The sequence below is a fragment of the Aegilops tauschii genome, chromosome 4 (genome assembly GCF_002575655.3).
Source record: "Aegilops tauschii subsp. strangulata cultivar AL8/78 chromosome 4, Aet v6.0, whole genome shotgun sequence".
NCBI lineage: Eukaryota > Viridiplantae > Streptophyta > Magnoliopsida > Poales > Poaceae > Aegilops > Aegilops tauschii.
In genome coordinates this window covers 514429590-514441687 of record NC_053038.3, presented here as the reverse complement: position 1 = coordinate 514441687, position 12098 = coordinate 514429590, and the positions used below count along the sequence as shown (strand labels likewise).

Here is a 12098-nt window from a genome sequence, read left to right as displayed (position 1 = left end):
GGAACATGTATAAGTCATGAAGAAAGCGTAGCAGCATACAAAACGATCGGGTGCTAAGCTAACGTAATGGGTCATGTCAATCACGTCATTCTCCTAATGAGGTGATCCCGTTAATCAAATGACAACTCATGTCTATGGCTAGGAAACATAACCATCTTTGATTAACGAGCTAGTCAAGTAGAGGCATACTAGTGACACTCTATTTGTCTATGTATTCACACATGTATTATGTTTCCGGTTAATACAATTCTAGCATGAATAATAAACATTTATCATGATATAAGGAAATATATAATACTTTATTATTGCCTCTAGGGCATATTTCCTTCAGGGATATCGTTTCTATTGTCCAAGTCACACCACCAAGTATGTGGAGACTCGACAAGCAGTATTTTTTGAGGATAACGAAGCCACCGAAATAAGGGAGATCAATCTTGAGGAGAAACGGGTGTGTGTTCCATCCCCGACTATTCAAGAGATTGTTTTGCCACTACAAAGTGTAGTGACGTCTCAAGCTAATCCTCAATCTAGTTTCAGGTCCTGAGGCTGATGGTGATCCCGAGACTAATGTCAATCCAGAAGGTGAAGAGGATCAACAGTCGCGTAATGAAGATGACCCTCAGAACTATGATGCTCCTCCACCACCTCCTCCTGTGGGCAGGCCACGTCGTGAGAGAAAGAAAGCCATATCAGATGATTATATCACATACTTGCTTGAGGATATGAATGATCTGGGAAAGGTGGAGGATCCAACCTCTTATAAGGAAGCCATTAAAAGCGAAAATTCGTCCTAGTGGTTGGTTGCCATGGAAGACGAGTTGAAGTCTATGGGCTCAAACGACGTTTGGGACTTAGTAGAAGTTCCCGATGGAGCTAAGAAAGTAGGCTGCAAGTGGGTCTACAAAACCAAGTATGATTCCAAAGGGAATGTCGAACGGTTCAAGGCAAGGCTAGTGGCAAAAGGGTATACACAGAGAAGGCATTGATTATAAGCAAACCTTCTCTCCTGTGTCAACCAAGGATTCTTTTAGAATCACAATGGCATTAGTAGCTCATTACGACCTAGAACTACACCAAATGGATGTTATAACGGCATTTCTGAATGGAGACTTAAAAGAAAACGTTTACATGGCTCAGCCAGAAGGCTTTGTTGTGGAAGGAAAAGAACATTTAGCATGTCGTCTAAAGAAATCAATTTATGGCTTGAAGCAAGCTTCAAGAGAGTGGTACCTCAAGTTTGATAAAATTATCAAAACTTTTGGTTTCACCGAAAATGTTGTGGACAACTGCATATACGTTAAGTTTAAAGACAGTAGGTTCACATTTTTAGTCCTATACGTTGATGACATATTGTTGGCATGTAGCGATAAGGATACGCTGCATGAGACCAAGAATTTTCTGTCATCCAGTTTTGATATGAAAGATCTTGGTGAATCCTCGTATGTCCTCGGCATCCAGAGGAACGTTAGGACTATCTCAAAAGGCATACTTTGAAAGAGTACTGAAAAAATTCAATATGCATAAGTGCTCACCCTCACCTGCTCCTATAGTTAAGGGCGATAAGTTTGGGACATTTCAATGTCCAAGGAACCAGTGTGAAACTGATCAGATGAAGTCTGTTCCTTATGCTGCAGCTGTCGGAAGTATCATGTATGCTCAAGTGTGTACACGCCCAGATTTATGTTTTATAACCGGGATGCTTGGCAGATACCAATCAAATCCAGGATCGGACCACTGGAAGGCCGCAAAGAAAGTCTTGCGTTATATGCAAGGGACTAAGGATTTCATGCTTGCATATAAAAGAACTGATAACCTAGAAATTGTTGGTTATTCAGACTCTGATTTTGCCGGGTGTGTGGATAGTAAGAGATCCATGTCAGGTTATATATTCACACTCGCGGGAGGAGCTATATCGTGGAAAAGCTCCAAACAAACGTTAACTGCTGGATCTACGATGCAAGCATAATTTGTAGCATGTTATGAGGCCACCGGGCAGGCTGTATGGCTAAAGAATTTTATTCCCGGACTTAAAGTGGTTGACAGCATATCTAGACCAATTTTATTGTACTGTGATAATGGACCCGCAGTTTTCTATACGAGTAACAACAGGTCAAGTAGTGCTGCCAGACACATTGACATAAAGTATCGTGTTGTGAAAGATAGAATCCAGGATCAAACAATTGATGTTAAACATATAAGAATGAAGCATATGCTTGCGGATCCGCTAACAAAAGGCTTACCACCCAGTATTTTTCGTGAGCATGTTGCCGGCATGGGACTACTGGAAGCCTTATGATTCTGGAATAAGAGGACCATTAAAATAAACCACTCCCCAATTACCAAAATGTTTTCCATTTCAAAATAGGCGGGTGTGCTATAAGTGTTGAGGTTCTATGGCGTTTCGAGCTGTTGTAACACCTCACTTTTGTACATCATTCCTATGTAGAATGGGCAAATGAAGTTAAGCCTAACGATCAAGGGGGAGAATGTTGGTTTTGATCTGACGGCTTAACAGGCCAGTTAGATCTATTAGTCTAACAGAAAAAATAAGGGGATAACGATAAGTGAAGGGGTCCACGTACCAACGTACGTGAGCCTCGATCAGAACTAACGCGCCCTGATCGGGGGCGCCCAAAAACCAACTCAGGTTTTGGGTCCCCTGTCGCCAGCGCCATATTAAAAGGATATGGGAGAGAGCTGGCCACCAGCGAGATCACAATTCACGTAAGGTTTACTCTCCTCCCGATATTCTCACCCCACCCGATCAGGGGGAGCGCTGCAGCGACGGGAAGACCTAAGCCAGCCGCCACTGCTGTCCCCGGCCAGTGCCGGTGGCGTCCTGAAGGAAACAGAACGTCAAGGAGAACCTCTGCTTCGACTACATCACCCCTGCATCACGCCTGCACCGAGCAGACGATCATGTCCACTCCCGTGACATGTAAAGGATCCCTAAACCCTTCTCTGTTCATGTCAATTAGGTGTTCTAGTTGCAATCAATTCCTACTAATGGCATCCCATAGATGCATAATTAATCCAACACCGAATACAACAATGATACTAATCACACATGAATTAAATGAAATGAATGTAAAATTGGCCGGTGCCTTTGGCAAATGTGCTCAATGCCTTTGGCCATGCCTCTGCCAATGGTGCTCAATGAGATCCTCTTGGAGCCGATGGTGGGTGTCTGCATCTTCAACCTGCCGGTATGTCTGAAGAAATGATTGTATGCGGTCAGGGTCTCTAGCTAGCTTCACACGGCTACCGACATTGTCGTGAAGAACTCCAAGTTCAAGTCCCTCTCATCTTCGATGATCATGTTGTGAAGAATGACACAACATATCAGGATGTTGCTCAGGGTTTTCTTGTCCCAAAAACAAGCAGGACCACGAACAATGGCAAATCTAGTTTGCAAAATCTCGAAGGCTCTTTCTATATCTTTCTGGGTAGCCTCTTGCACCTTTGCAAATTCAGTATGCCATTTGGTTTTGGGCTTTTGATGCTCTTCACTAATGTACAACAAGAGGGTAAATACCATCTGCAAGATAGTACCCCTTTGTGTACTCCTGCCCATTCACCATGAAGTTGCAAACAGGAGCATCATCACTAGCAAGTCTAGCAAACAAATGAGACCGTTGCAACACATTGTTATCATTGAGAGTACCCGGCATACCAAAAAACAATGCCAAATCCATAAATCCTCGGATGCTACAACCTCTAGCACAATTGTTGCCTTACGAGACTTGCCACAAAATTGCCCATGCCATGCCTTCGGGCAGTTTTTCCAAGTCCAATGCATACAACCAATGCTTCCTAGCATGTCGGGCCAAACTCGCTTCTCATTTGCTGCCATCAACTTTATTGTGTCTTCCTTGTTGGGTGCACGAAGATAGACATGACCAAAGACGCGGATCATCACTTTGGCAAACCTACGCACTGACTCAAATGTAGTATCTTCGTCAATGCGAAGATACTCGTCGGCATAGTCAGCCAGAATACCATATGCAATCAAACGCATAGCCGCGGATATTTTTTGATAGGTGCTAAAACCCAACAAGCCCGCGGCGTTTCTCCTTTGATTAAAAAACCGGCAATTGGCATCGCAAGCTTGCACGATTTGTATGAAGAGTGATCGACGCATTCAATACCTTCTCCGGAAGAAGTGCAGCGGATATGTTGGATTGTCAGCGAAGTAGTCTTGCATCAACATCATACTTCTGAGATGGCGGTTGCGAGGGATGCAAAGACGGCCGACAGTCGAACCTCGCCGTCTTTTGAGGTTTTGATCCTCCTCCTCCTTCACGGCTAGGACCACCACGACCATCTGCTGACGATGGCGCTCGAGCATCGATTCCACGTCCGAGTTGTCGGATGAGGATGAATCCTCGAGCAAAAATTGCTCGCACGGGCTCAAATCCATCTAAAAAAACCCGCTTCGAAGATCGCATCAACGAATTTTTTACGGCCGAGCTCAAGGTGAGGGAAAAATGGCTCACCGGGGTGGCGGTTCGGCGAATCCGGGGCGGGCGGCAGCTCGACGCGGTCGATCCGGGGCGGCGGCAACGTCGCAGTGGCTCGGCTCGTCGGATCCGAGGCGGGCGGCGCAATTCCGCTGGCCGGAATGGCCGAAATCATAGGCGGCGGCTAGCGGCGACGGTGGCGGGCGTCTGCGGGAGGGGATGTGGGGGAGCGCGCGAGCTGAAATGTCCCTCCCGCCAACCGCTTCCGCGGGATACATGGCACCGACGGGTTGGGGGGGGGGGGGGGGCTGTGTTTTCGCGGGTCGGAGGGGTATTTTACCGCGCCCCACAATTTTTTTACGGGTCGGACGCTTTTAAGTTTCCTGTTCGAGTCACTTTTTCCGTCCAAAACCGTAAACTGACGATTATTTTGCGGGTCGGGGCAATTTAAGGGGTCTGCTAGAGTTGCTTTGGAGACTCGGGCTCGCGGTGTCTCCAAAGGAGTCAACTCCTCCCATCCCCTTGTGCATCGATGGCCCTTTGAGATGGAGAAGTGCCACGACGGGGTTGGCAGTTCCATGGCAGGAGGTGGAAGTTATAGAAAAGATGGTAGAGAAGAAGACGTGTTGCGCGAGGAGAAAAATGCGTGGACGAGGAGCAACCATTCGTGTGAATAGATAAGGGAGCGTGAGCGGTGCGTTGGCCCGTTGCCGCGTGTCACGTGAGCGAGCGACCGGCGCTGCGCTCGGCCGGACGCCCGACCAGAATCATTTGCCTTTCCCATACGAACGAACGTGGGAGTTGAGTTACAACAAGTGAAGTAACAACCTTCGCATAGGATAGGACCTGGAAGGCAAAAGCATTATTCATGTTCACGATATTATCCAAGGGCACGTTGTAGAAATAATTTCAAAGCTGCCATCTAAAGAAAAACAATTCATCAGATGGCCGGTTCGAAGGAGCATACCCTCGCCTCCGTGTACACCTCCCCGGGTGGCAGTAGTAGCCCTCCTCCAGTGCACAGTGCGAGATGGGTTCGAACGAGCAGACCCTCGCCTCCGTGTACACCTTCCCCGGGCGGCAGTAGTAGCCCTCCTCCGGTGCACAGTGCGAGTCTTCTGAGCAGATGCAAAGCCCCTCGATGGCGCAACGCCTCTCGACAATGACCGGGCTCCCATTGATGCCGAGCACCTGGTCACTCCACTTGCTGGAGAAGATCCCGTCGGGGTCGTACCTGCCCTTCACCTCCAGGAACTCACCTGCCTTGGGGTACATGGCAATGGCGCCCTCAAAGGCAAAGTTGCGGTTCTTGCCCCAGTGTGGGATGGCGTCATACTTGTGCAGTGCCATCTGCTCGAGCTCGTCGAATACATCAGAGTGTGGGTTGGGCTCACCCTTGGTGTAACTCCGATAGTAGGCTATATCAAAGTCGATCGAGTCCTCTGGCTTGCCGAGGTAGGCGGAGGATGCTTTGACGTAGCGGAGGAGCATACCCACACTAGCATCGATTCCGCAGAAGGCCAGCGGGCTGCGGTCACGGAGTTGCTGCATGTCGGCGATGAATGCCGACACCCTAGAGAGCGCAATGCTGTAGCCATTGCTGTAGAAGAAGGTTCCCTCGATGCGCGGGTCCCATGCGCATGAGGTGAGGAGCGCATCTTTTGAGCTGCCGATGCATCCGCTAGAAGCTTGGATCTGGTGTTGAAACCCCACCACAGGGTACCCAGTGAACAAGCTGCCATTGTTGGAGTAGCCGTATGCTGCCATCTCAAACAATGATATTGTCGCCTCAGCGGCCTTGCACCGAGCAATGGCATTGATGTTCTTCTCAAGAGGCTCCATGGCGACTCTGGCGTTGATGAGCACTGCCGTTGGGGTGGAGCGGAAGGCTAGGTAGTCATTGAGGCCGTCGCCCATCAACTCGATGGACATGCGGTCGTCCTCGCGGTAAATAACCTTGCCCTGCTGTGGCAACCATGCCATATCACCGAACTCATGCAGGTCGCTCCACTTGGATGCCTGCTCTGCAATGTCCAAGTCGTCACGCGTCACGAACGTCACCGACCGCTTGAACATCGGTTGTAAGGCCAGTGTAACCTGCACATACACATTGCTATGAAAATTCTATGAGAAAGGATTGATTAATTAATTTATTATATATACCTTAAAACTAATTAATTGAACTTTTAAATGTCTTTAGTACTACTTCAAGAATTAACCCTTGAGCCATAAGGCACGCACATCAACGCCTAAATCCTAATCACTCAAACTGAAATGAGTGAGACTTTGAGAGAAGGCTTACATGAAAAGTTTTCCTCCCTTCTCCCTCCCTCCCGTGGAACCCTAGGAGCTAAACCGGCGTCGTCGATCTACCTCCTCCACGTTAAGATCACGCCCCCTCCCCCTCTATAGAGCAGATGGCACAACTATGTGCCTTGGTCCTCCAGCTCCAGTTCTGACGACGACGAACAAAGGTTTTAACAAGTTTCTCCATTGAGGCAGAGACCCAGAAACGGCAACGAGTTTTGCTCACGACGTGCTGCGAGTGTATGCAGGAGAAAGAAGACTTCAGTTCCTCATGAATTCTGGTGTAATTTTCAATTTCTATAAATATGTATTTTAAGAGCTTGTGATACTTAATATATGGTCGTCAGTTTTTGAAAAAGGAAAAACGAATAGGAAAAAGGAAAAGCATATAACGCGTGTAATTGGCGCGGTTGCGTTCGACAATTTGAAGGTGTGTCAACGGTTAACCTAGTCCCTGATGTCCCTCGCAAAAGGAAAATCCTTGGCTCGCCCGCGCACAAAAATCCGTCGAGAAATTGATGCATGCCTGAATCCTAAGCAACCGCAAAGGGCAAAGGCGTACCTGGGAAACGACGCCAAGGACGCCGAGGGAGACCTTGGCCGCGTTGAGGTCAGGATGGTCGGCGCAGAGCTCCCGTACCACCGCGAACCCTTGGCTCGCCGGCGCCGGCGTGACGATCCTCATCCCAACCACGTACTCGTGAACGGCGCCACCCTTACCCTTGAGCGAACTGCCGTGCGCGCCCGTGGCCAGCAGGCCTCCGATGGTGAGCCCTGACCAGTACGGCGAGTGCGGCAGCGCGAGCCCTGCCTCGGCAGCCGCCTGGATCAGGTCGCGGAGCACCATGCCGCTTTCCACCGTCATAAGCCCCTTGACGGCGTCCACGCTTACCACCCGGTTGAGGCGCTCCGTGCTTATGATCGTGCCATCGCGGCCGCCGGGGCAGGCCAGTTTGGGGAAGCTGTGGGAGTGCTTGGTGGCCACCTTCACCTTGCGCTTGGCCGCCGCCACTGCTGCCACGGCCGCAACTAGCTCCTTCTCGGTGCGCGGGAAGGTGGCGTTGGCGGCGTGGCAGACGGTGCGGTCCGGGAAGGAGCCGTACGCGTTGGAGACAGTGCAATCGGACGTGCCGTGGGCACAGACCACCGGCGCCGGCGGAGGGCTCGAGCCAGCGAGGCTGACCAGCAGGAGCACCAGGAGGGGAACTGTCAGCACCCGGCCACCGTCGTCCATTGCTCAGCCCTTGCTAGTCTCGTCACAACTACTAATAATGTCTTCGACCTTGAATGCTAGCTAGCTATATAGCTAGGTGATGGAAGCTCACGGCACGGTGCGCAGCAGATTATTCCTCACTTGTTAAACTAGCTAGGCACTTTCGCGCCTGGTATGAGCCTAGTGGAGAAGCATCTAAAGTCAATGGATTGGTCACAAACCCACATGTTTAGCTGATGAAGATTACCTGTCTACGGTGGGTGCGTGCTTACCGAGCAAACAGACACCAATTTTTTTACCCAATATTCCCCGTGAAAAAAGTTTTCTTACCCAATGTTGATGGCTTTATATATCGACTTGTACTCCCATCCTTTTTACTCTGCCGTATTAGATTTGTGCCGAGTCAAACTACATTTCATAAAAAGCGTTCTTACCCAATGTTGATGACCAAATTTATATTAAAAAAATATCAACATCTACAATGCCAATATATACATAATATGAAACTACATTTCATAATGAATCTAACAATATTAATTTGGTATTGTAAATGTTGGATACTTTTTCCTATGAGTTTTGGTCAAAGTAGATACATTTTGACTTTGTATAAAACTTATATGCAGACTAAAAAGGACCGAAAGGAGTACTAGATGCGCGCACCGCGCATGTAAGCTCCGTCAACTACTTCGTAACCGACGAACTCAAGGTGGGTCCGAACCCGGAAGACCAACTCAAAAATGAAGTGTCATCATCTGTGACATCACCACAACTGCGGGTACTAAGAGATTCCAAACCTAAACTACTAACCGGACCAAGGCAGCCGAACTCCCCTCCCTACCGCTAGCTGCCGGAGCCCGGAGGCGAGTCCACAGATTTGTCGGAGGAGTTTGGAAGGAACCAACAGGTTCGCCGGAGGCGAGCTTGGAGGGAATGAAGACGGTCATGGGAGGGAAAAGAATAAATCGATTCTTCTGCATGGACGCAGCAGCAGATCCTTAAGCTAGACTCAGTGCATATTAGACAATCACTTGCGAATTTGATAACCTAAATAGGACCAATAGAAGCTAACACCGAAAGCATTCTATGAAAAGTGTGAAGTATGCGAACCCAGGTGGAACACACGGAGTATACATTCGTTCAGTCAGGTTAATTTCAACGGATCCAGGATCAGACATAATCACGAAATATGAAGCAACACCCAAGTGTTAAATCAACTCAAGATAAATAACTACTCCCTCCGTTCCCAAATATTTGTCTTTTTAGACATTTTAAATGAAGTACAACACAAATGTATGTAGACATATTTTACAGTGTAGATTCACTCATTTTGCTTCGTACGTAGTCATTTGTTGAAATCTCTACAAAACAAATATTTAGAAACGGAGGGACTAGAAGTGATAGATAGCTTCCTGTCAAACATTAAATCGGATTATTCTGAAGGAAAACACGACTACTTATTTCCTATTCATTAAGCTAGGCTCATCTCGCGGTTGTTGAAATGTACATGTATCCTCTAATTTATAATCTACTGTAGAAAAACTAGACACAAAAATATGTTTAAAAAAGCGGATCAATCAATCAACCACTAAATATCCAAAAGAAAAGGGCTGAAGGGTCACTCCTCGCCTAGATGGCTTCTTCGACGAGCTGGCCTGTAGTCTTCGCCGGGTGCCAGGGTCACCTATACAGGTTACGCGTCAAGAAGACTACGAGATTAGAAAGCCGTTCATGGGCACGTATAATAACAGCGGCGTAACGACATTATTAGTGGAGTATTCTATAACGAATCATGGCTATGCAATGACTTAGAAAAATAATTCGCCCCCAAGTCAACTTGCAGATGGCTACAACTCATCTTGCTTGGGTGGTTGGGCTGTCATCACCAAGTGTCGATATACATTTTTTTTGTGTTGTCACGGAAACATGGAAAGCTTCCAACTGATTTTTACTGAAAACTTTCAACTGAAGATGCACAACTTTCAACTAAGGCCTCATCCGGTTTGAAAGTTTTTTAGCGAATTCCTACATGATTTTAGTCAGCTATAATGCAGACCCCACACGGGTCCAATAGCTTCTTCCGCTTGCTCGCCTCATTGTGCAGCCTCTGCTTGCGAGTACTCCCTCAGTAAACTTTTATAAGATCTTTTAGATCACTCGCTACTCTATAAAAGCAGCGCATGTTGGCTCAGTGAAAAATTGAGTGACCGATTCCAAAATTTGTTACATTTAATAATATTCATGGATTTTTAAAAGTACTCCCTCCGTTCACTAATTAAAGATATTTTGGATATTTTAATATGGACTACACGTGGACAGAAACAAGTGAACAAACACACAAAAATATGTCTAGATACATCCGATTCAGAAAAAAATTAGAACAGAATAGGAGTTCTAATATGTACTATAATAGTGAACAAGGGAGTACTCATGAATTAAGAAATGTTCACAAAACTTAGAAAATGTTTGGAAATTTTAAAAATCTTCACCAATCTCATAAATGTTCATAAATTTTTAAAACTATGTCACAAATTATGAAAATGTTCATGAATGAAAAATGGAAACAAGAATTAAAAAAAAGAACAAAACAGGACAGAAAAGATGGAAAGAAAAAACACAGAAAAAAAAATAGAAAACGGGTGCAAAACCTTCTATAACCTTGACACTACTGGCTGGAAAACTTTGCCTATATGAGATGGCCCATTACCGAACAATGCTCCCGAGGGGGGTCCATATGAATTATTTACCCCCCCCCCCCCCCAACCGTAGCCACATATGTTCCCCTCATCTACTTCGTATGGCGGCCTTGTCGGTGGCAAGAGGAGTTGGTAATGATAATCCACAAGTGTCGGATATCACAACCTTCTTTGAGGGAAGTATCACAACCAAAATTCATTGGTTTGACACAAGGGGTTCCAAAGAAAATTTACAAGCCTTAGCAGTTGAATTGTAAATTCAACCCCGCCTGTAAACAAATACTTGCTCATAAGAATTTATTGGTAGAAATGGGTTGTATTGGTCTTAGTGGTGATTGCAGAACAGTAACAAAAGCAGTAGTTCGTAGCAATTGCCAAGAACAAAAGTGACTTAGAAAGAAATAATGATCAAAAGTGCAACCACATGCTTGGATAATGGACGTCGTGTGGATATAATAAACTATGTAATAGCGGTAACATAGAGCGATAATAAACTAGCTCCAATTCATCAATCATATGTAGTCATGCATGTATTCCGTATGTACTTGTGCATACTTGCAGTAAAAACTTGCACAACATCTTTTGTCCTACCCCCCCCCCCCCCCCCCCCCCCGTTTCTAGGGATCCTACCTTGGAAATTAAGGGTAGTTAAGGCATTCCTTTCAGAAAGCACTTGATCAAAGCATTTACAATAAACGAACACATGTAATCCTCAAATCATACCCATTTCATTTAATACCCTGATTGTTGTTAGTTCAAGCTCTTCGGTTCAAAACTATAGCATGATCACACAACTTGTACATATGATCCAAAGCACACATATATTAACGAAAACATAAACGGTTCAGATCTGAAATCACGACACTCAAGCCCTCATGCCAATCATTAAGCATAGCAAAGTCATAGCAACATCAATCTCAGAATGTAAAGGGTATTAGGCATCAACCCCTAACAAATACGTCAACTATTACATAAGAGAACTCGTCCAGTTCCATCAACCCAATGTCCCTATAGAAAAATTACTCACACATGAGTTGGCAGATCATGATGGTGAAGACGTTGGTGATGACGATGAGGAAGAATCCCTGAGGCCAGATTACACTAATGGAAAAGGTCTTATAGGTGAACCCCAATAAGTGGCGGGCACGGCGGTCGGCGGGGCACCCGCCACAACTATTTTTGAAAGCAAACGGTGGCGGGTAGCAAAACCAGCCCGCCACAACTACATGAGTAGCAGTGGCGAGCGCGTATTATAGCCCGCCACAGGTGAACCATTCCAAATCTTATCTCGTGATGAAACACGACAACAGCAGGCGACATATGGCGCCCACCACTGCTCCTTCTATCAGTCGTGGCGGGCAAGTCTCTTGCCCCGCCACAGCTAAATCGCGGTAAATTTCGTTTGGGGGGGGGGAGGGTTCCAGG

General features: G+C 46.6%; 2 protein-coding genes across 2 annotated transcripts in view; both read right to left on the bottom strand.

Annotated features, from left to right (window-relative positions):
- The window catches only part of LOC109772775 (pentatricopeptide repeat-containing protein At3g53170), a 105013-nt gene that overhangs the window by 18146 nt on the left and 74769 nt on the right, over positions 1–12098 (bottom strand). The gene's annotated exons all lie outside the window — the stretch shown is intronic.
- Positions 5271–8012, bottom strand: LOC109785934 (probable L-gulonolactone oxidase 4). Its single transcript, XM_020344523.3, has 2 exons — positions 7330–8012; positions 5271–6557 (listed from the first exon to the last, which is right to left on the bottom strand). Exons 1-2 carry the CDS (start codon positions 7999–8001, stop codon positions 5370–5372), a joined length of 1860 nt encoding a protein of 619 aa, XP_020200112.1. The 5' UTR covers positions 8002–8012; the 3' UTR covers positions 5271–5369.

Excerpts from the sequence above, each read along its gene's own strand:
- LOC109785934 (XM_020344523.3), bottom strand. The coding sequence starts at position 8,001 with ATGGACGACGGTGGCCGGGTGCTGACAGTTCCCCTCCTGGTGCTCCTG. Across the intron at positions 6,558-7,329 it reads TCCTTGGCGTCGTTTCCCAG|GTTACACTGGCCTTACAACC; the intron begins GTACGCCTTTGC and ends GTGTATGTGCAG.